The sequence below is a fragment of the Conger conger genome, chromosome 9, assembly GCF_963514075.1.
Source record: "Conger conger chromosome 9, fConCon1.1, whole genome shotgun sequence".
Lineage (NCBI taxonomy): Eukaryota > Metazoa > Chordata > Actinopteri > Anguilliformes > Congridae > Conger > Conger conger.
The window spans coordinates 9,449,179-9,471,223 of record NC_083768.1 but is presented as its reverse complement, the minus strand read 5'-3'; the positions used below and the strand labels follow the sequence as shown (position 1 = coordinate 9,471,223).

The 22,045-nt window shown below is 40.6% G+C and overlaps 2 protein-coding genes across 2 annotated transcripts; both read left to right on the top strand.

Moving 5' to 3' along the window:
* Nucleotides 1–3,816: 3,816 nt before the first annotated feature.
* Nucleotides 3,817–5,043, top strand: LOC133137942 (nuclear factor 7, brain-like; the record flags this gene model as incomplete). The annotated part of the gene is made up of 4 exons (XM_061256366.1): nt 3,817–3,893; nt 4,260–4,355; nt 4,486–4,716; nt 4,924–5,043. Coding segments are annotated over exons 1-4 (495 nt in total), but the record flags the coding sequence as incomplete, so codon positions are not given.
* An 11,077-nt stretch (nt 5,044–16,120) lies between these two features.
* Nucleotides 16,121–19,721, top strand: LOC133136766 (zinc-binding protein A33-like). The gene is made up of 6 exons (XM_061254484.1): nt 16,121–16,525; nt 17,864–17,959; nt 18,082–18,312; nt 18,528–18,551; nt 18,634–18,748; nt 19,171–19,721. Exons 1-6 carry the CDS (start codon nt 16,121–16,123, stop codon nt 19,719–19,721), a joined length of 1,422 nt encoding a protein of 473 aa, XP_061110468.1.
* Nucleotides 19,722–22,045: the final 2,324 nt, after the last annotated feature.

Genomic DNA, 22,045 nt, shown 5'->3' with positions numbered 1-22,045 from the left:
GTCACACACCTCTGTGCACCCAGCAAACCTGCTGGAGTTCAGCCTGGGAAAACAGTCTCTCATGAGCTGACCCTGAAGGCTCTCTCAGGACACACAGTACGGCAGGGACAATGGAGACAGCACATAACTGCACTTTATCTTTCAGGTGTACGCATTGAGAAGGACCAGAAGGCTAATGCAGAACCTTCAGCCCAAAAGCCTCTTGACTGCATGTTGGTTACTACATTGGTTGCTCTGGTAAAATGAAATAAATCTTGAGGTGTAGAGAGTAAATGAACCATATTCCTAGGATGTTAGTGGCAGTGTGAATAATATGAGTAAGTTCTGTAATCAGTGCTTTTCCTCACTGTGAGCAGGTGTTGCATTGGTGGGCGGGGCTGGGGATACTTGGTTATTTTGCACTCTGTGACATCCTTTATACTCAGGGAAAGTTTTCTAAAACTTTTCAGCCAAATATTCTGAAAGAAATATGAGGAAAAACTACTTTCAATTAAATGTGCAACAGACACTTTAAAACATTTGTACATTTCAGAGGAATATACCATAAAAAGTCATATTACTTCCCATTTCAATTTTTTTAAAATGTCAGGTGCATTACCATTTTTGGCAATTATATAATTTTTGTACAGTTATTTTGCATTTCACTTCAAAGCACTTCAAGTTCACAGTTCATTATTTAAAAAAATAATAATAATAATCAGTGTGCTTTCAATGATGACACACACCCAATCCCTCATCTGTTGTTCAGAGGTGACAGTCCACACATAAGTTGCAGCAGCAATACTGCCTAAAGGATCCTTCACTGTAGCTCAAAGTGACTTATTTGAGGCAGTCAAAATGCAATATAGATACAAATCCCATATTTATTAGCACCCTTGGGATGTGGTACAAGGGGAAATTTTCAGCATGAATGTGCAGCTGACAAATATGCAGAAATTGCTTGATATCATGTCAACATGGAACAGAATCTTAAAGGAATGTTTTTAACTGTTACGACTGGTAAAGGAACCAGATGGAAACCACAAGGATGAGCAAGAATCAGTCTTTATTACTGTCCAAGTTCATAGCCAGGCATCAGAGGTTCAGACAGTGCCAAAACAGTCGTAGCCAAAAATCAGATGAGCAAAAGTACAAAAGGAGCAGGCAGGCGAATAATAACTGGACGGAGCAAAAATCGAAACCAACAAAACAGAAGGGCAAGGCAAATCGTAATCAGGCAAAAGGGTGTCTCAAGAATCTTTATAAACTGGCAAACTGGGAACTCAGCACAGAATGAGGATGAACGATCTGACAAAGAACAAAGCAGAGACTGAGATTTAAATACATGAGGGAAGGTGACAATCTAGACGGGGCTCGGGAGAAAGGTGGGCTAACAAATAGACAACAGGTGGGAAACATGATATACCGTACAATATCTAGATTAGCAGTAGTTAGTAAGAATAGTGCTTTACAACATTTTACTATCGAGAGAAGCGGGAAGGAAGAAATGCGAGACTGGAACGAATGTTGAAATCCAGGAAACTACCGTAAACAGGGGATCACAATTGTAATGGATGGGAAATAGAAAACCAGATCTAATAATGAAAAATTATAAATTACAAGAATAACAATAATAAACTAACATAACATGAACATCTTGTGGAATCCATGCCACCAGGAATTGAGGCCGTTTTGGGAGCAAATTAATATAGTGTTCCTAATAAAGTGCTCAGTGTGTATATACATGTAGACTTCACTGTCAGACACATTAGGAAAGGAGCGAGTGGCACATCTGTTTTCTTTGTGAATTATCCTGATTGAGTTTAGTATTGTAGGTTTTGGTTGTTTCCTTGGGGATTTATTTTCTAGGTATTAGTCAGTTGGTTTATCTAATATCAGTTTTTGTTGTATGGTTTTATTTGTATTTATTTATTTGACACTATTTACCATCCCTTCCCAAACTTGTACATGCACTGCACACTGTAGATAAAAGAGCACCTGAGAATTACAACCCTGTCGGATTCTTTTCTGTTTCCACCGCCATTGTGTTACTATTCTTTTCCCCACTCCTGCCAGTTTCCCTTCTTGCTCACCCCACTTACCCCGAGACTAAACCAGGGGTCGTAACACACGCTTTCAGTGCCTCTCTGGTGTCTCGCACCCCACAACCTGTACTCCATGACCTAAATTGTTTTTATCTATCCATTGTTATTTTTCTTGAATGCTTGAATAAGGAGTTTAATTCTCTCCACTTATTTCTTGATTACTAATGGAAAGTTTTATCATTTTATTTGTACCTCATTCCATTTCTTTTCATTTTTATTTCACCTTCTTACCCTCGATATGCTGTCTACTGTCTTAGGGAGTGAACGGTCTGTTTGTCCAATAAGGTTCGCTTGTAGGGGAGTGTTTTTTTGTGACGCATATTCAATTTTGGTGCAGAAAATGTGCTATCCATGAAAATGTTTTAGATCAAATGGTACACCTTTACACTCTGTAACTCCACACAGAGCAGATAGTTCAGAGACATTATCATCTCTGTAAGAGAGAGAGAGGACAAACACAGTCAAGAATCTCTCACAGACTGTGAACAACAAGCCTGATCTGCAGTTCGCTTTTGAACCACATGGGGTGTTGTGTTCTCAGTTCAGCAGAAGTGAAAGTGATAGTTTGAGACTGAGAGACTGAGAGACCGTGAAATGGAGGCTACAGCTTTGATTCCTGAAGAGGAGCTCATCTGTTGTTCTGTATGTTTTGATATTTTTAAAGAGCCTGTTGTTCTAAAATGTAGCCACAGCTTCTGTAGAGTGTGTCTGCAGCAGTGCTGGGAAGAGAAGAGCTCTCGAGAGTGTCCCATCTGCAGGAGAAAGGCCTCTATGGAGGAACCTCCTATAAACCTGGCCTTAAGGAGCATTGTGGAATCCTACTTAAAGCAGAAGACTGACAGAGAAATTGCACACAAGAGTGAGGCTCGCTGTCGTCTTCATGGGGAGAAACTTCTATTATTCTGCAAACATGACAAAGAAACTCTCTGTGTCGTCTGCCACACTTCAAAAAAACACACAAACCACCCAGTCTGTCCAGTGGAAGAGGCTGTTCTGGATCTTAAGGTAATCACTTTATATTCTCAAGAAACATTTAGATATGAGTACAAAGTATCTTTTATCATACAGGTCCAGTTATGATGAAGCTAATATTATACAATATATACTGTTAAATACTTGGAGAGAGAGCTGAGCAACAACCAGGAAGTACAGAAATCCACAATGAGTATACAACCAGAGGAGATGAAAGCTATAGCCTATTCTCTCAAAAAGGATTGCGGTGTTACAAAGGGAAAGTTTGTTATTTTTTTTAACACAGAATGTGTTCTCCTAAAGTAGACATGTAAGTGTGTTTAAAATTACACACTATTTGTTGTTTTTAATGGATCTGTTGTGTGTGTATGTACCAGAAAATCAATACTATTGATTTATTGTACCAATACATCAAACCAATTTTACAAATGCTTCCACATTTCTTAAAGTCTGCAATATTATATATAAAACGTGCCACCCAGAATAATAGATGCTTTTTAATCCTATATGCTGAAAATTCTGACTGGTTTTATAGTACTGAAAATGCACAAAAATATAGAATGTTATGATTCGCTATAAGTCTATTTCTATGATCTTTACTGGAGTTGCAGCAGGGCTATTTGCGCACGACTGGTGCAGTACCGGTTCTGACCACTGGAGGGTGGTGTGGTCGGTTGACAGCATTTTCAGCCTATTTACTCACAGGTGTAATCATTTGTGTGCAATCGGACCGCACCCTTGATAAACCCTCCTCTCACTGCACTCAGGAGCTTCTGTATAATTTGTGTTATGCTGAAGCTGTTTAAGGGTATCGCTGGGCTGCTGAGAAAAGAGTTTGTGGGTTTCCCTGTGTTAGTTTATTTGCTACAAGTTTTCCTTTTTCACTTGTTTGAGATCTATTTAAGTTCACCTTCTTTATTCTTCCCTTTGTGTATTTTTCCCTGGTGGGGTAGTTTTTATTTAAAGGTCATTCTTACTTTATCTTCATTTTCTGTCCATTTAGTCTGCTTTGCAGATTTAGTGGTTGTTTGTTTGTGAACTGCTTTTTAGGAACCCTGGTGTCTGCGTTTGGTCTAACACCCCACACCCCACCTCACAACTACATTTCCCTTGTACTAAAGAAGTTATCCTGATCTTGACTCAGGGGTATTACTGTGCCACTTGTGTCTTTCTGTAAGTGACGACTGGTTCATATCACTCCAGGAGGAACTCAAACCTGCAGTTAATCTCATTAAAGAAAAACTGAAGACGTTTACTGAGAATGAACAAGAGTGTAAGAAAACTGCAGAACACATAAGGGTAAGTAAAGCTGCTTGGAATTATTTTTAAGTGCACAAAAAAAATTGAAAAATATTATTTTTGGTTTACGTTGTTTGACATGTAAAGCATAGTTACATAATTCAGGTTTAACATTGTATGTTGATTGCAGAGTCAAACACAGCACACAGAGGGGCAGATAAAGGCAGACTTTGAAAAGCTGCACCAGTTCCTACGAGAGGAAGAGGAGGCCAGACTAGCTGTACTGAAGAAGGAAGGGGAGGTGAAGAGTCGGGTCATGGAGGAGAAATTGGCAGACATCACAAGACACATCTCCACCCTTACAGACAAAATCACAACTATAGAGAAGGCCATGGACACTGAAGACACCTCCTTTTTAAAGGTAAGAGCTTCATTTACTGACAGTGTTCTGGGTTTATCATGTTCCAGTCGTATTGAGATGGGCAGTTTCTCACTGTGACAGAGTATCAGTGTCTATTTTCAATAATGGGTCAGTAAAGCAAGGCCTCACCAGTGAAATAGGGAATATTGCAAACTGCTAATAAACATTTGTACATGCATCACAATTATGCTGTTATGTGTTTTTCAGAGCTACAAGAACATCAAAGACAGGTATGGAGACACTCACCTCATTTCCTTGTCCGAGTCACTTCTTTCCCTCAGCTTGACTGACTCCTGCCTGTCGTTACAGAGCCCAGTGCACACTGCAGGACCCAGAGCTGCTCTCAGGGGCACTGATAGATGTGGCCAAACACCTGGGCAACCTGACGTTCAGAGTCTGGGAGAAGATGCTGGGGATGGTGCAGTACAGTGAGTATCTGGGGCAGATGGGGACGACATTGTTTTCTGGAAACATTTACTGAACACGTAGGACTGATGGAACAGGCTGTATATTGAAATGATGTGAAAGAAAAATGGAGTCATTCAGACACAGTTCCTCCAAGCGTACGAACATCCTGTGGGCTGCAGCACACTCAGAACACCAGCAAACACTGAATTAACCATTTAAAACCCACTTAATATGGTTTATTAGCTGTGTGAATTGTCCATGAAACTTGCCATCAGCTGTGTTTTTATTCATTTTTAAAATGCAAATGGTTTTATATATATTTTTGCAAGATCACTCAAACTTAAATATTAGAATCGTTCATTATTATATAGAAAATAATCTGAATAGAGTATTTGACATGTGGCTGAACTTTCAGTCTTTTAGACATCTATCTTTATTTCAGCTCCTGTGATGCTGGACCCCAACACTGCACGTGCCTATCTCTCTCTCTCTGATCTGACCACTGTGAGAGACACAAGTACAGCACAGAACTGTCCTGACAACCCAGAGAGGTTTAACCCCAGTGTGGCTGTGCTGGGATCTGAGGGGTTTACCTCAGGGAAGCACAGCTGGGAGGTGAAGGTTGGGAGTAAAACTGCCTGGACTATAGGAGTGGCGAAAGAGTCCATCATTAGGAAAGGAATAATAACACTCAACACAAAGAAAGGATTCTCGGTCTTTTATCTGAGGAATGGTGATCAGTACCAAGCAGGAGGTACTGTGCTCACACTGGAGAGGAAACCCCAGAGCATCAGAGTGCAGCTGGACTATGACAGGGGGGAGGTGTCCTTCTTTGACTCCAGTGACATGGCCCACATTCACACTTTGAAACACACGTTTACTGAAAGATTGTTCCCATACTTCTCTCCTGATTTGAAAGATGGTGGTAGGAATGATGCCCCCCTGCAAATATGTCCAGCAAAGGTTTCTGTAACAGTGACATCATCCCAGTGAAGATGTTTGATAAAAAAAAAATGAAGAAACGTGAGGAATTTGGGTCGTTTGTAATCCGCCTTAGCATACCTTGTTGTTGACATGAACTGTGATTAAGGAGGGGTTTTCCATGGCCTATCAGAACCGAACGGGAGCAGACGCACAGTAAATAATTAATTTTTTCATTTTTATTAAATCATTTATTATTTTCTTGTGAGTTTATTTCATATAAGGTTCATGCATGAAACATATGCACTCTTGTGGTTAAAAGTGTTTTTATACCTGATCAGTGTCATTCCATTTTAGCCGGGTTCATAAGGCAGTGTACAGACTTACCTGCACTCCTGCCATCGACATCAAACTTTGATTTTTCATTCCTTGGCTGACAATTATTGTGTGACAATTATTAGTATTGTAATTATTAATTGCAATTAAATCACTGGAATTGGCAAGTAATCACCAAGCTTTCGCTGACTGTTTCTCATCTCTATCGGTCTCTGTTGGGAAGTGTTTTCAAGCCACTGTTGCTCTTGTGGGGGTTTTGGCCAAGCCTTTCTGTGAAGTGTATTGTGAAAAATATTTGTAAAATGCAACAAACCAACAAGTTGATTTCATAGTATTCTCGTTCATCAATTAATGTTACAGAATCTAAATAGCAAAAAATTGAATTCTTTCAAAGAATATGGTTTATACACTCAATGAGCAATTGATTAGGTAGACCAGCTTGTTCATGCAAATATCAAATTCGCCAATTATGTGGCTGCAACTAAATGCATAAAAGCATGCAGATGTTGTCAAATGTCAAAATGGAGAAGAAATTTGATCTCAGTGACTTTGAGTGTGAAATGATTGTTGATGTCAGAGTGGATTGAGTATCTGAGAAACTACTGATCTCTTGGGATTTTCAAGTGCAACAGTCTCGAGAGTTTGCAGTGAATGGTGCAAAAAACTAAAAACATCCAGTGAGCAGCAGTTCTGCAGGCAAAAATGTGTTGTTAATGAGAGGTCAGAGAAGGGCCAGACTGGTTGAAGCTGACAGGAAGGTGTCAGTCACGGAAATAACCACACATTACGACAGTGGTATGCAGAAGAGCATCTCTGAACACACAACGCATCAAACCCCTAAGTGGATAGGCCACAGCTGCAGAAGACTTCAGTCTAAAAATGTCTAATAAATACCTAATAAAGTGCTCAGTGAGTGTATATAGTCTTTAACTTAAATCCCTTTGTTTATTGTAGAGTGTACTTGTACCAACATACAGTACAGCATCTCTGTCAGTTTGGTGAAAGCTTCAGGGCATTTTTCATGAGCACTGAACTTCATGAACTTCACAGAACAGGTAAATGGACATTTATGGAGTCAAGGTTTCCTACATTCTTGCAGGAATTTGGATTGTTTGCTCGATAGTCAGGGAGTGCAAAAGCAAAACAGGGCTGAGCGTAATCACCACTGTAGAGGGGAGACTACTGAAGGCCCGGGTGTAGATCCAGTGGAACACTACCACTGCACCCCCCAGAGCAGTGAGGTCACACACCTCTGTGCACCCAGCAAACCTGCTGGAGTTCAGCCTGGGAAAACAGTCTCTCATAAGCTGACCCTGAAGGCTCTCTCAGGACACACAGTACAGCAGGGACAATGGAGACAGCACATAACTGCACTTACATACACACACACACACCACTGGTGTGACTGAGGAAAGTTAATTAAGGAAGTGGGACATTCTTAGCTTGGCTTTAAGTTGAGGATTCAAGTATATATTACTTGAGAAGTCTTACCGGTTCAGAGTGCGATTAGGTAATGGCGTCGGGCAGGTTTGGTGCGTCAGCAGCCCTTCTCACTTTTGTGATGTTTTTAAACTTTACAGGTCTTTTTGGTTTTACCCCCCATAATTTTAATTGCGGGTTTTTAAATGTTTGTAAAACACAATCAGAAGGTGAAGTTTTGATCGGAAGGAACGTCAAACATTTTGTATTTGGCAAAGCCGTTTTGATGAGTACTTTTGCGTGTCATCTTGGGCTCAACCGCGAAACAAATCCAAAACAATCAAAAGAAATGTAGACACATGCCAGCTTATCATAGCCATTTGCCTGCTTTTATCTGGAGATATTCATCAGTGCCCTGGTCCAGTTAATGCGAATGAGGAAGTCAACAACCTGGCGGATCTACTGGAGAGCAATAACACCTTCTCTCAGGTAAGCATGGTAAACAGTGAACCTGCTGGTTTTACCTGTGACATCCTTACTGATCCGTCTCCACCTCTTTGCTGTCCGGGGGCTGCGTCGAGGGTCGGGGGAGACGATGCCAGGCGGACCGAGCGTGGCGTATTGGGAGAAGGAGTTGGTGTGGCGGGGTTCGGTACCAGACGCAAGGGCGACTTCGGGCGGAGTGCGGGAGCAGCGGCCACCGGCGTACCTGTCGCGGAGAGTCGAGATCCGTTCTGTACGGCCCACAGTGCTTACAGAAGCAACATTAATCCTGTTTTTAAAAAACATCGCAGACTGAACTTTTTTAAAACTGTTAATCTCTCTCAGGTGATCTGGGACCCACGGCTCAAACCCAGGGGTATTTTTGGAGGACATATTAACATCCGTAGCCTCACCCCAAAGGCTGAACAAGTGCATCATCTTCTTAATAACTCTAACTTAGATTTTCTATGCCTGTCAGAGTCGTGGTTACATAGCAACTCTCCATCTGCTGCATTACATGTACCAGGCTATAACACCTTTAGACAGGACAGATCTAAGGGAAGAGGGGGTGGGGTCATGATCTATATCAAAGACCATATCAACTGTCATCAAATATGCTGGCCTTTTAATCATGATTTAGAATGTATTGGACTGAATATAATGCTCTCACCTGAAATGTCCTTTGTGCTCATTGCTGTATATCGTCCACCTTCTTCCAATAATGATTTTTACATCACATTTAAAAAGCTGCTTCAAGCATGTGATTTTAAAACTGAGGTAATACTACTTGGTGATCTGAATTGTAACTGGCTAGATAAGACTAATAGGAAAGCCCTTAAGCAGGTCACAGATAGTTTGGATTTTACGCAACTGATGGAAGGACCAACTAGAATAACTGCATCCTCCCAGACACAGATAGACTTAATATTCAGCAACAAGCCTGAAAGAATTGTTAAGACATTCAATTTTATTACTGGACTGTCCGACCATAATTTGACATTAATGTCAAGAAAACTCACAGAAGCGCTTTCATCATTCTCATAAACCTGTGGAGCAACTTAGGATTCCAAAAAATGAAATGGTTAATTTTGAAAGAGCAGTTCAGCAGACTGATTGGAAAAATATACTTACTGGGAGCAACGTAGAAGCAGATTGCAAAACGCTTACAACCAAGTTACATAGTTTAGTTGAGGAGTTCACTAGAAAAGTGAAAGGAAAGAAAAAAAACAATGCACTTCCTTGGCTCAATACTGAAATATTTAACCTGATGAAGGAAAGAGACTCTGCATTGAAAAGAGCTCTGAAGACTAAATTAAATAGTGATAGGCAGAGGTTCACCTCATTACGTAACAAAGTAACCAAAGCAATCAGAAAGGCCAAAGCCAACTTTTTTATAACAATTATCAATGAGGCAAAGGGTAACACAAAGCTGATCTGGGAACAGATTAAGAATGTAATGGGGATCAACCACAGGCCTAGGAACCAGTTTGAGCTGAAACTGAATGGTAAGCTAATGCAAGACCCAGCACAAATAGCTGTAGCCTTTAATTAATATTTTATCAATTCTGTAGCCAAAATCGCACAGAATTTCCCCTTAACAACAGAAAATATTATTAAGGTTGACGAAAGCAAGCCTTCCTTCAGCATTCAACCCATCTCTGAACTTAAGACTCAAGCAATCATTAATTCTCTTAGAACCTCAACGGCGAAGGATATATATGGTATGGATTCTATAATGCTTAAATCTCTGAAAGAATACATAGTCCCCCCTATCACCCAAACTATTAACCTGTCAGTATTACAGGGGACATTCCCAAGTACCTGGAAGACTGCAATTGTATCTCCCATATTCAAGTCAGATGATCCCCAGAACATATGCAACTATCGCCCAATCAGCATTTTACCTGTGATTTCCAAGGTTGCTGAGAAGTGGGTATCAGAGCAGCTTGTTTCTTTCTTAAATAATGGTCCATTTAATCTCCATCCCATGCAGTTTGGCTTCAGGGCCCATCACTCCACTGAAACAGCTAACTGTTTCTTCTTAGAGAAGGTCCGCGCAATGGTCGACAAAGGAGGTGTTGTCGGTGCTGTGTTCTTAGACCTTCGCAAAGCTTTCGACACAGTCAACCATAAGGTCCTTATTGCCAAACTGTCTGCTTTTAACTTCTCCTCGTTAGCACTCAAATGGATTGAGTCATACCTAACTGGTAGAAGCCAACATGTTTCTGTGAACAACCACCGTTCATCAGCTCTTAACCTATGCACCGGTGTACCTCAAGGATCAATACTTGGCCCGCTTCTGTTTAGCCTATATATTAATGATCTGCCATCTGTCTGCCCTGATGTTGAAACACAATTATATGCAGATGACACTGTAATATATGTGCATGCCAAGACCAAACATCTGGCTGCTGCCAAACTCATCACAGCTATGGATCAGATCACAAATTGGCTGAACCGTTCATGCCTTCAACTTAACGTAAATAAAACTGTAGGAATGTTTTTCACTAAAAGACAATGTAACACCGTGTCCAATATATCAATCTCAGGTAAAAATATTAGCATTGTGCCACAATTTAAATATCTGGGTATCATTATTGACTCCAATCTGTCATTCAAAGCACACATTAAGAAAGTATGCCAAAGAGTCAAGTTTAGCCTAACTAATTTTAAATACATCAGAAATGTAATGCCTTTTAATGCTGCCAAATTATACATGAACGCCATGATTATGTCACATCTGACATACTGTTTGACAAGTTGGGGACAAACTAACAGCTCATCACTCAAACCACTAGCAATTCTCTACAAGCAAACCCTTAAAGTCCTGGACCAGAAGCCTAACAGCTCTCATCATTGTATCATCCTAAATAACCGTAAACTTCTGAGCTGGGAAGATGTGATCAAATACAAAAACATCTGCCTGGTCTACAAAGTCTTGCATAACACTGCTCCTCCTCCTCTTAACTCATTCATAATCCAATGTAACAATACCAGTCAGATCACCAGAAGCACCACACGAGGCGACTTCTTAGTCCCATTTAGGAAAAGTACATTTGGTCAATTATCATTCTCTGTTATAGCAATACAAAACTGGAACTCAATACCTACCTACATAAAAAATATACATACATACTCCACCTTTACAACACACCTTAAAACATGGCTTTGCGATAACTACCACTGCATACATTAATCTCTGTCAGATGTGACGTGTGTTATGTACACCTCCATCTTTGCTACCCACCTGCATATGTCTGTGTGTGTTTCAATGTCTGGATGCTACTGTGCCTGTATGCTGCTGTGTCTATATGCTACTATGTCTGTACGCTATTATGTCTGTATGTTGCTGTGTCTGTATGTCTGCTATGACTATTTGCTCTTCCCTTGTCCCCTTGTACTGTTTTATCTCATGTACTGCATTGATGTTGCTGCCATTTGTGCTTGCATGTCTTGTCTCCCCGCATGTTTGTGCTTGCTCCAATTCTGCTTGACATGTTTGTATGTCTTGCTCCATTTGTTTGTGCTTGCTGCAACTGTAATTTTATTATTTTTTTAACTAATGTATTTTAGGGAGCCTACTGTCAACTGGCCGGGGACTACAGCTGGAAATTAGTCATGTAGGCTAAAGCTGCTCCATTTACTGTTTACAGTTAATTAATGGGGACTGTCCACGACATTATAAACAAATAAATTCAAATTCAAATTCAAACTTGAAATGTACTTTACAGAACAACAGCCGTCAATAACAAAGTGCTCCATTCAAGATCAGGATGACAAGGTTGATTTTAAAAAGGAACAATCCCCTTTAAATTTCACTTGAATGCAAAGCTGATACCTTTTCCCAGAACATAAAAGTTAAGGAATGCCATGTCTCCAGTGCCTGCAGGTTCCACATGGACCTGAAGATGAGTGGAGCCGGGATGGCCGAAGGTGCTGGTTCCACAGTGGAGCCTGAATGGCTGCTGGTGCTGGTTCCACAGTGGAGCCTGAATGGCTGCAGGCCCCATGTGCATCATCTGTCCTTCAGCCACAGTTTCAGTGCCTCTTCGGTGTCTCATATCCCAGAATCCTCTTCTCTGGCCACTGCGGGGATGAAGTACTGCAGAGAGATGTCCTCCTACAGCAGAATGAATCCCCTTGTTGACAATGTCTGGGGGTTTTTTTTTGGGGGGGGGGGGTGTGGAGAAATAAGTTGGCATTTGTCAATGAAATGAAATCAATAGCCGATATTAACACGGTGCTCAAAACTGTATTTCTAAAAGGAAAGTAAAATTGGAATAAGCAGATTCTGAAAACATTTGCAGATTTTATGAAAGTTGTGTCTTCTAATGTGTTCTGAGTGAGACATCTTGGAGGTTTTAATCAATCTTACTTGTATTTTACGTTCTAACACGTCCTATTTTAAAGATGGTGGCTCTTGGTATTTATTCACTGTTGCCAGCTGGTTATTTGTTGTGCCTGTGAACTTTGTGTTCATGTTCTTATGACATTCTTGGTGGAATCCCTTACTAAACCGGAGTAGCACACATAAAAATGAATACTCAAGACAGCATTCAAGAATGAAAAGACAGACTCGTGAAATTACGACCTCGCAAATTAGCCTTTCATTGCCATCATCGCTGGTCATCGATGCCTGTGGACTCCACGGTAAAACATCGAATGAAAGGTCCTCCTCTGACTCTACTCTGTGTGAGTTTAGCTGAGGTCCGCAGTGTGAGAAGAAGAGGCTGGCGACACCACAAGTTTCGGAGGGGAAAGGCGGTTGGGCCCATGGGTGCACTCAATGGGTGGGAATTGGACATGGCCAGCCCCATGTTTGGGGCTACATTTAGCTCCCAAAATAAAATGAATAGCAGACATATGGCAGGAGCAGGAGGACTGCACATGGCCTTGCTGGGGTTCACCTGCTGGCCGACGAGGAGCTGCTGGAGCCATTGAATAATGAAATAAAAGAAGGCAGGTTCTATGTCTGCCTTCTTTTATTTTATATTCTGATGTTAGGGTAGAAAAATCAAATATCAAATGTCATCAAAAAAAATGTCATCTGCTCATCACATCGCAATTTATTGTCTACTTTTATTTGGCCCACATTCTGGCACTCATAACAGGACGCTGGCTATTGATTCAGGAGAGCTTAGACCAATACACATTCTCCTAGAAACAGTTCTGTGTCCCAGTTCCACCTCCTGACCCAACCAAGCCTAACCAGCTTCACAGCCTCCCCCACACGAGTGTAAGCAGGTCTGAGGATGACATTGTTATTATTATTATTATTTATAATGTATAGCAACTACGCTAAGTGCTTTCATTAATAAGAATCAAGGCTGTTTATTACTTCGCAAAACGTTTCCCGAGTCTGAATATGGATATTACCTGCGATAACTCGCACCACATACTGACGCCACCATTGGCCACTTTGTCAGAAAGCATGAAAAACAGGTTGTCAGTGGTGAGTCGCAGCGTGCAAGTCTTCGTCAATTTCGAGATGGTATTCACCACACCTGCGTAGTAAAGGGACAGACCGGCCACCCACTTTCGCAAAACGATAACGTTACTAACTCTTGCTAGAGCTCCTCCTTCCCCCCACATTGTAAACATCGAAGTCAACCTTTGTTGACGCCAAATCTGATACTAGCTCTTTACCTGAGTTGTACACGCGCAATTGCAGCAACTTATTTAACATGATAGCTATATTGATGTTGTTCCATGCAAGTTAGCTAATGGTTGCTTATTAGTTAAACAACTTCTAGCCTAGATAGTATAACTAACGTTGCCGTCAGATAGCTAGCATACACAGTCCAAATCATATGAGTCTTACTTAGCGTTGGCTAAGTTAGGTTAGCTAGCTACTGTTAAATAGTTAAATGAACGACCACACTCACGAGTAAAATTATTAAGGCAGCCCACGTCTATCATCTTTGCTCTGAATTTCATTTTAAATTAATTGTGCCTGTAATATTGTATTAGTTAATATTTTTTATAACTCATTTCAGATACTGTCTTGTGAGGGAAGTTTAAACTATGGCGCTTAAAGTACGGCGTCATGAATTGTCCCCAAGACGACACGGTATTTTCAACATATCCACGGGAGGGCGCTGCAGTATCCTACTTCTCAACTAATATTTCAGCCTCGTCACAACCGGGAGAATTAACTATCTAAAATGAGAAATTCTATTTCTGGTAAAAAAATTTATAATAAATGAACGGGGAAACCAACACTGGATAAGATCGATGTACGGATAACACGTTAAATACATCTGGATCTTCAAAAAAATCATCTAAAATAAACAAATAGATAAATAAATAAATACATGAACAAATAAATAACATGAATGCTGTGCGAGAACTTTAACTAGTCTCTAAACTGGTTTTAATTCACAAGATTAAACTGGTGTTTTTATGCTCATGCAATGTTACCGGATGCATATTTTATTCCACAAAGGTATTATTCAAACAATCTCATCTATAATTTCTTGAAAAACAGAACCAAACAAACATAAATCCACATAAAGAGTAGTGTGTGGAGTTTGCATGTTCTCCCCGTGTTTCCATGGGTTTCTTCCGGGTACAAGACATGCAGGTTAGGCTGACTGGAGAGTGGATTGTTTTTTGTGTGTTAAGTTCTCTGTCAACTCTGTCCATCTGAACAGGGGAATCAAACTTAACGCACAAAAAAACAATCACTTAGCCCTTTGAAAAAAAAAAAATTCCATCTGCACCCGGTAGTCACCACACCTCTTTGCAAAGGACACACATTTCCTACATGTTTGAGAATCTTCCAGGTAGTGTTTACTCAGAGACTGCAGGAGGAAGTAAATCAAAGGATATGGTAAATGGTGGGTATTTATATAGCACCTTTATCCAAAGCACTATACAATTGATTCATACACACACTCACACTCACACACCAACAGCGATTGGCTGCCATGCAAGGCACCGACCAGCTCGTCAGCAGCATTTATGGGTTAGGTGTCTTGCTCAGGGACACTTCAACACAGCCCAGGCGGGGGATCGAACCGGCAACCCTCCGACTGCCAGACGACTGCTCTTACTGCCTGAGCCATGTCACCCCAGTGTGGCAGTGTGTCGCCCCAGATATGACACATGGCACTCTGCAAAGCAATTAAAAAATTAAGATGCATTTAGTGTTGCTTTCAGATATTGCTAAGCTGGTCATCAGCTCCTCAGTGAATTACACACAGAAACAACCATGGATGTATATCACTTCTCTAGTTGTGTCACCTTCTTTCCTTCAATATGCTTTTGTTCTTAGAGTGGATCAGCTAATTCTTTCTTTGACTACTTTAATGACTTTTAATTTTGTGTATGAAATCAACTCACATCATCTCTGTAAGTGAGAGAACATAAACACAGTCAAGACTTTAGCAAAGACTGAGAAAAGCAAACCGGATCTGCAAGAATGTTGTGTTTTTCAAGCACTTTCCCTCAATATGCTTTTGTTGTGAATGAGCTCTACTTGTTCAGTAAAGTTTATTAGAGAGGATCAGCTTATTCTTTCTTTGACTATTTTAATGACTTTTTTGTGAAGCAGATTTCATTTTCGTGTATGAAATGTGCTATACATGTAAAAATTGACCTTCAGTGGCACATTACTGCACCCTGTAAATCTGTCCACTGCATTCAGATTGAGTAACATCAACTCACATCATCTCTGTAAATGATAGAATACAAACACACTCAATAATTAATCACAGACTGAGAACAACAAACCTGATCTGCAAGATTGTTGTGTTTTTGAAGCACATAAGGTGTGTTCTGTTCTGAGTTTCAGCATAAGTGAAAATATCAGACTGAGAGACTGAGAGACTGTGAAATGGCAGCTCAAGCTTTGATACCTGAGGATGAGCTCCGTTGTTCTGTATGTTTAGATATTTTTAAAGAGCCTGTTGTCCTAAAATGTAGCCACAGCTTCTGTAGAGTGTGTCTCCAGCAGTACTGGAAAGAGAAGGGCTCTCGAAAGTGTCCCATCTGCAGGAGGAAGGCCCCTATGGATTCTCCTCTAAACCTGGCTTTAAGAAGCATTGTGGAATCCTACTTAAAGCAGAAGACTGACAAAGAAACTTCACACAAGAGTGAGGCTCGCTGTAGTCTTCATGGGGAGAAACTTCTATTATTCTGCAAACATGACAAAGAAACTCTCTGTCTCGTCTGCCACACTTCAAAAAAACACACAAACCACCCAGTCTGTCCAGTGGAAGAGGCTGTACTGGATCTTAAGGTAATCACTTTTTTTTTAAACAACAACTTCATATTCTCAAGAAACATGTAGATATGAGTACAAAGTCTCGTAGATCACACAGGTCCAGTTATTATTAAGCTAATATTATACAGTACATACTGTTAACTACTTGGAGAGAGAGCTGAGCAACAACCAGGAAGTCAGAAATCTACAATAAGTATACAACGAGAGGAGATGAGAGCTATAGCCTATTCTCTCAAAAAGGATTGCTGTGTTACAAAGGGAGAGTTTTTTCTTTTTTTAACACAGAATGTGTTCTCCTTTAGAAGACATGTAGGTGTGTTAAAAATGACACACTATTTGTTGTTTTTAACAGATCTGTTGTGTGTGAATGTACCTGAAAATCAATACTATCGATTTAATATACATGAAACCAATTTTACAAATGCTTCCACATTTCTTAAATTCTGCAATATTATATATAACATACAACCCAGTATAATAGATGCTTTTTAATCCCATATGCTGAAAATTCTGACTGGTTTTATAGTACTGAAAATGCACAAAAATATAGAATGATAAGTCTATTTCTGTGATCTTTATTGGAGTTGTGGTGCAGTACCGGTTTGGACCAGTGGATGGTGGTGTGGTCGGTGTACAGTATTTTCAGCCTATTTACTCCAGGTGTAATCATTTGTGTGCAATCGGTGCGTAACCTTGATGAAACCTCCTCTTACTGCACTCAGGAGCTTCTGTGAAATATGCTGAAGCTGGTAAACGGTATCGCTGGTGCACTGGGGAAAGAGTTTGTGGGAGTCTAACTCTCCCTTTGCTAGAATACTCTTCTATTTTCACTCAGAACAGTGTTTTTGGGGGGAGTCTACTCTCTCTGTGTTAGTTTATTTGCTACAAGTTTTCCTTTTTCACTTGTTTGGGATCTATTTAAGTTCCCCTTCTTTATCCTTCCCTTTGAGTGAAGTTTTTCCCTGGTGCAGTAGTTCTCATTTAACCTCCTGAGACCCAGAAGAATTATTTTTTTTAAATATTTTTTAAAAATAGTACTCTTAAGTGTCTTGGATCACAGAAACATGTGACAGTGAAAATAATTTCAAAATACGTACTTCATTTAAGCGTATCATGAGGTTAAAGGTCGTTGTTACTTTTTATCTTCATTCTCCTGTCCCTTTAGTCTGCTTTGCAGATTTAGTGATTGTTTGTGAACCGCTTTTAGGAACCCTGGTGTTTGTGCTTGGTCTAACACCCAACACCCCACCTCTCAACTACATTACCCTTGTACCTAAAAATGATCTTGACACAGGGGTATTACTGTGCCACTTGTGTCTTTCTGTAAGTGACAACTGGTTCATATCACTCCAGGAGGAACTCAAGCCTGCCCTTAATCTCATTAAAGAAAAACTGAAGATGTTTACTAAGAATGAACAAGAGTGTAAGAAAACCGCAGAACACATTAGGGTAAGTAGAGCTGCTCGGAATTATTTTAAAGTGCACGAAAAATTAGAAAAGTATTCTATTTAGTTTGTGTTTGACCTGAACAGAATAGTTACAATATTCGATTTTAACATTGTGTGTTGCAGAGTCAAACCCAGCACACAGAGAGGCAGATAAAAGCAGACTTTAAAAAGCTGCGCCAGTTCCTACGAGAGGAAGAGGAGGCCAGACTAGCTGTACTGAAGGAGGAAGGGGAGGTGAAGAGTCGGATCATGGAGGAGAAATTGGCAGACATCACAAGACACATCTCCACCCTTACAAACAAAATCACAACTATAGAGAAGGCCATGGACACTGAAGACACCTCCTTTTTAAAGGTAGGAGCTTCATTTACTGACAATGTTCTGGGTTTATCATGTTCCATTCATATTGAGATGTGCAGTTTCTCACTATGATATCAGTATCAGTATCAGTGGCCATTTTCAATAGCTGGTCAGTAAAGCAAGGCCTCACCAGCAAAACAGGGAATATGACAAACTGCTAATAAGAAACATTTGTACATGCATCACAATTATGCTGTTGTGTTTTTCAGAGCTACAAGAACATCAAAGACGGGTATGGAGAGACTCACCTCATTTCCATGTCTAAGTCACTTCTTTCCCTCAGCTTGATTGACTCCTGCCTGTCGTTACAGAGCCCAGTGCACACTGCAGGACCCAGAGCTGCTCTCAGGGGCACTGATAGATGTGGCCAAACACCTGGGCAACCTGACGTTCAGAGTCTGGGAGAAGATGCTGGGGATGGTGCAGTACAGTGAGTATCTGGGGCAGATGGGGACGACATTGTTTTCTGTGAGCATTTACTGAACACGTAAGACTGATGGAAAAGGCTGTATATTGAAATGATGTGAAAGAACCTCCAAGTGGAAGAACATCCTGTGGGCTGCAGCACACACAGAACACCAGAAAACACAGAATTAACCATTTAAAACCCACTTACTAATATGGTTTATTAGCTGTGTGAATGGCATGCATGAAATTTTGCATCAACTGTGTTTTCATTCATTTTTAAAATGCAAATGGGTTTTATATATATTTTTGCAAGATCGCTAAAACTACAATATCAGAACATTGATTATTATATAGAAAATACTGTGTTTATGGACTAATCTGAATAGAGTATTTGACATGTGGCTGAACTTTCAGTCTTTTAGATATCTAAATTCTTTATTTCAGCTCCTGTGATGCTGGACCCCAACACTGCATGTGCCAATCTCTCTCTCTCTGATGATCTGACCACTGTGAAACGCACAAGTACAGCGCAGGACTGTCCTGACAACCCAGAGAGGTTTAACCGCTGTGTGAATGTGCTGGGATCTGAGGGGTTTACCTCAGGGAAGCACAGCTGGGAGGTGATGGTTGGAAGTAAAACTGTCTGGGCTATAGGAGTGGTGAAAGAGTCCATCATTAGGAAGGGAAATATAAGCAGCAAAGAGAAAGGATTCTGGGTCTTTTTCCTGAGTAATGGTGGTCAGTACCAAGCAGAAGATACTGTGCTCACACTGGAAAGGAAACCACAGAGCATCAGAGTGCAGCTGGACTATGACAGGGGGGAGGTGTCCTTCTTTGACTCCAGTGACATGGCCCACATTCACACTTTTAAACACACGTTTACTGAGAGATTGTTCCCATTCTTCTGTCCTGGTTGGAGAGATGGTGGTTGGAATGACGCCCCCCTGCAAATATGTCCAGCAAAGCTTTCTGTAACAGTGACATCATCCCAGTGAAGATGTTTGATAAAAAAATGAAGAAATGCAAGATGTTGAACTTGTAAGGAATTTGGGTTGTTTCTAATCTGCCTCAGCATGCTTGGTTGTTGACATGAACTGAGGTATAGCTGCTGGAAATGTGATTGACGGGTTTCCCATGGCCTATCAGAACCCAATGGGAGGCAGTACACACACACACACACACACACACACACACTCACACACACTCTCACACATACACACTCACTCGCACACATACACTTGCACACACTCTCTCACACACACACACACACACACACACACATTCACACACACATTCTCTCTCTCTCTCACACTCACTCTCTCACACACACACAATGACCATTTGGTTCCTGTAATCAGCCTCAGTGTGCATGGATGTTGATTCGGGGTGGTCAGAAGGCAGCAGATATGCATACAGAGGTAACAATGATCATTTGATTCCCTGCCACATTATTGCTACAATTCATTCTGTTGAAGGGGTATAAAGCTGGGGCTCGAACACTGCATTGTAATTTACCCGCCTGGCTTTTACCTGCTGTAAAGGAGACTACTTTCACTTCTTAATATACATTGTTATTGATGTAAACTTTGGAACTAAAACTTTACTTTAAAAAGGACCAAGTTCCATCACTCTAAAGAAGTACGATAGAGGAAATCCATTTCATAATTTTCATTAAATTTTTATTTAATCATGAATTATTTTGTAGAGTTTATTTCATACATGAAACAGATGGTTGAATCAAATGTTTTTATAACTGATCAGTGTCATTACATTTTAGTTGGGTTTATAAGGCAGTGTAAAGACTTGCCTGCAATCCTGCCATCGACGTCAAACTTTGACTTTTCATTCCTTATACTTGGCTGACAATTATTTGTATTGTAATTATTATTTGTAATTAAATCACTGGAATTGGCAAGTAATCACCAAGCTTTCGCTGACTGTTTCTCATCTCTATCTGTCTCACACAGGGAGTGTTTTCAAGACACTGTTGCTCTTGTGGGGGTTTCGGCCAAGCTGAGTTGATTTCATAGTATTCTCGTTCTCATCAATTAATGTTACAGAATCTAAATAGCAAGAGCAAGACACCTAACCCCCAAATGCTCCTGACGAGCTGGTCGGTGCCTTACATGGCACCAATCGCCGTCGGTGTGTGAGTGTGTGTATGAATGGGTGAAGCAACAATTGTACAGCGCTTTGGATAAAGGTGCTATTTAAATGCCAACCATTTAACAGCAAGGACAATGGAGACAGTACATAACTGCACTTACATACACACACACATCACTGGTGGGACTGAGGAAAGTTAACTGAGGAAGTGGGACATTCTTAGCTTTGCTTTAAAGTATATAGGATTCAAGTATATATTTTAAACCACAACAGTACAACAGCCGTCAATAACATAATAATAAGTGCTCCATTCAAGATCAGGATGACAAGGTTGATTTAGCTGATTTAAGTTGGCATTTGTCAATGAACTGAAATCAATAGCCGATATTAACACGATGCTCAAAACTGTAGTTCTAAAAAAAAAAGTTCTGAAAACATTTGCAGATTTTATGAAAGTTGTGTCTTCTAATGTGTTCTGAGTGAGACATCATGGAGGTTTTAATCAATCTTCCTACCAGCCTTACTTGTATTTTATGTTCTAACACGTCCTATTTTAAAGATGTTGGCTCTTGGTATTTGTTCGCTGTTGCCAGCTGGTTATCTGCTGTGCCTTTTTCCTCTGATAAGGACCTGTGAACTTTGTGTTCATGTTTTTACGCCATTCATGGTGGAATCTCTTACTATACCGGAGAGTAGCACACATAAAAATGAATACTCAGGACAGCATTCATGAATGAAAAGACAAATGAGCAAATGAGCCTTTCATTGCCACCATCGCTGGTCAATCGGCTCCTGTGGACTCCACGGTAAAACATCGAATGAAGGGTCCTCCTCTGACTCTACTCTGTGTGAGTTTAGCTGAGGTCCGCAGTGTGAGAAGAAGAGGCTGGCGACACCCCAAGTTTCGGAGGGGAAAGGCGGTTGGGCCCGTGGGTGCGCTCAATGGGTGGGAATTGGACATGGCCAGCCCCATGTTTGGGGCTACATTTAGCCCTCAAAATAAAATGAATAGCAGACATATGGCGGGAGCAGGAGGACTTACTGCACATGGCCTTGCTGGGGTTCACCTGCTGGCCGACGAGGAGCTGCTGGAGCCATTGAATAATGAAATAAAAGAAGGCAGGTTCTATGTCTGCCTTCTTTTATTTCATATTCTGATGTTAGGGTAGAAAAATAAATAAATGGCAATATCAAATCTAATGTCATCTGCTCA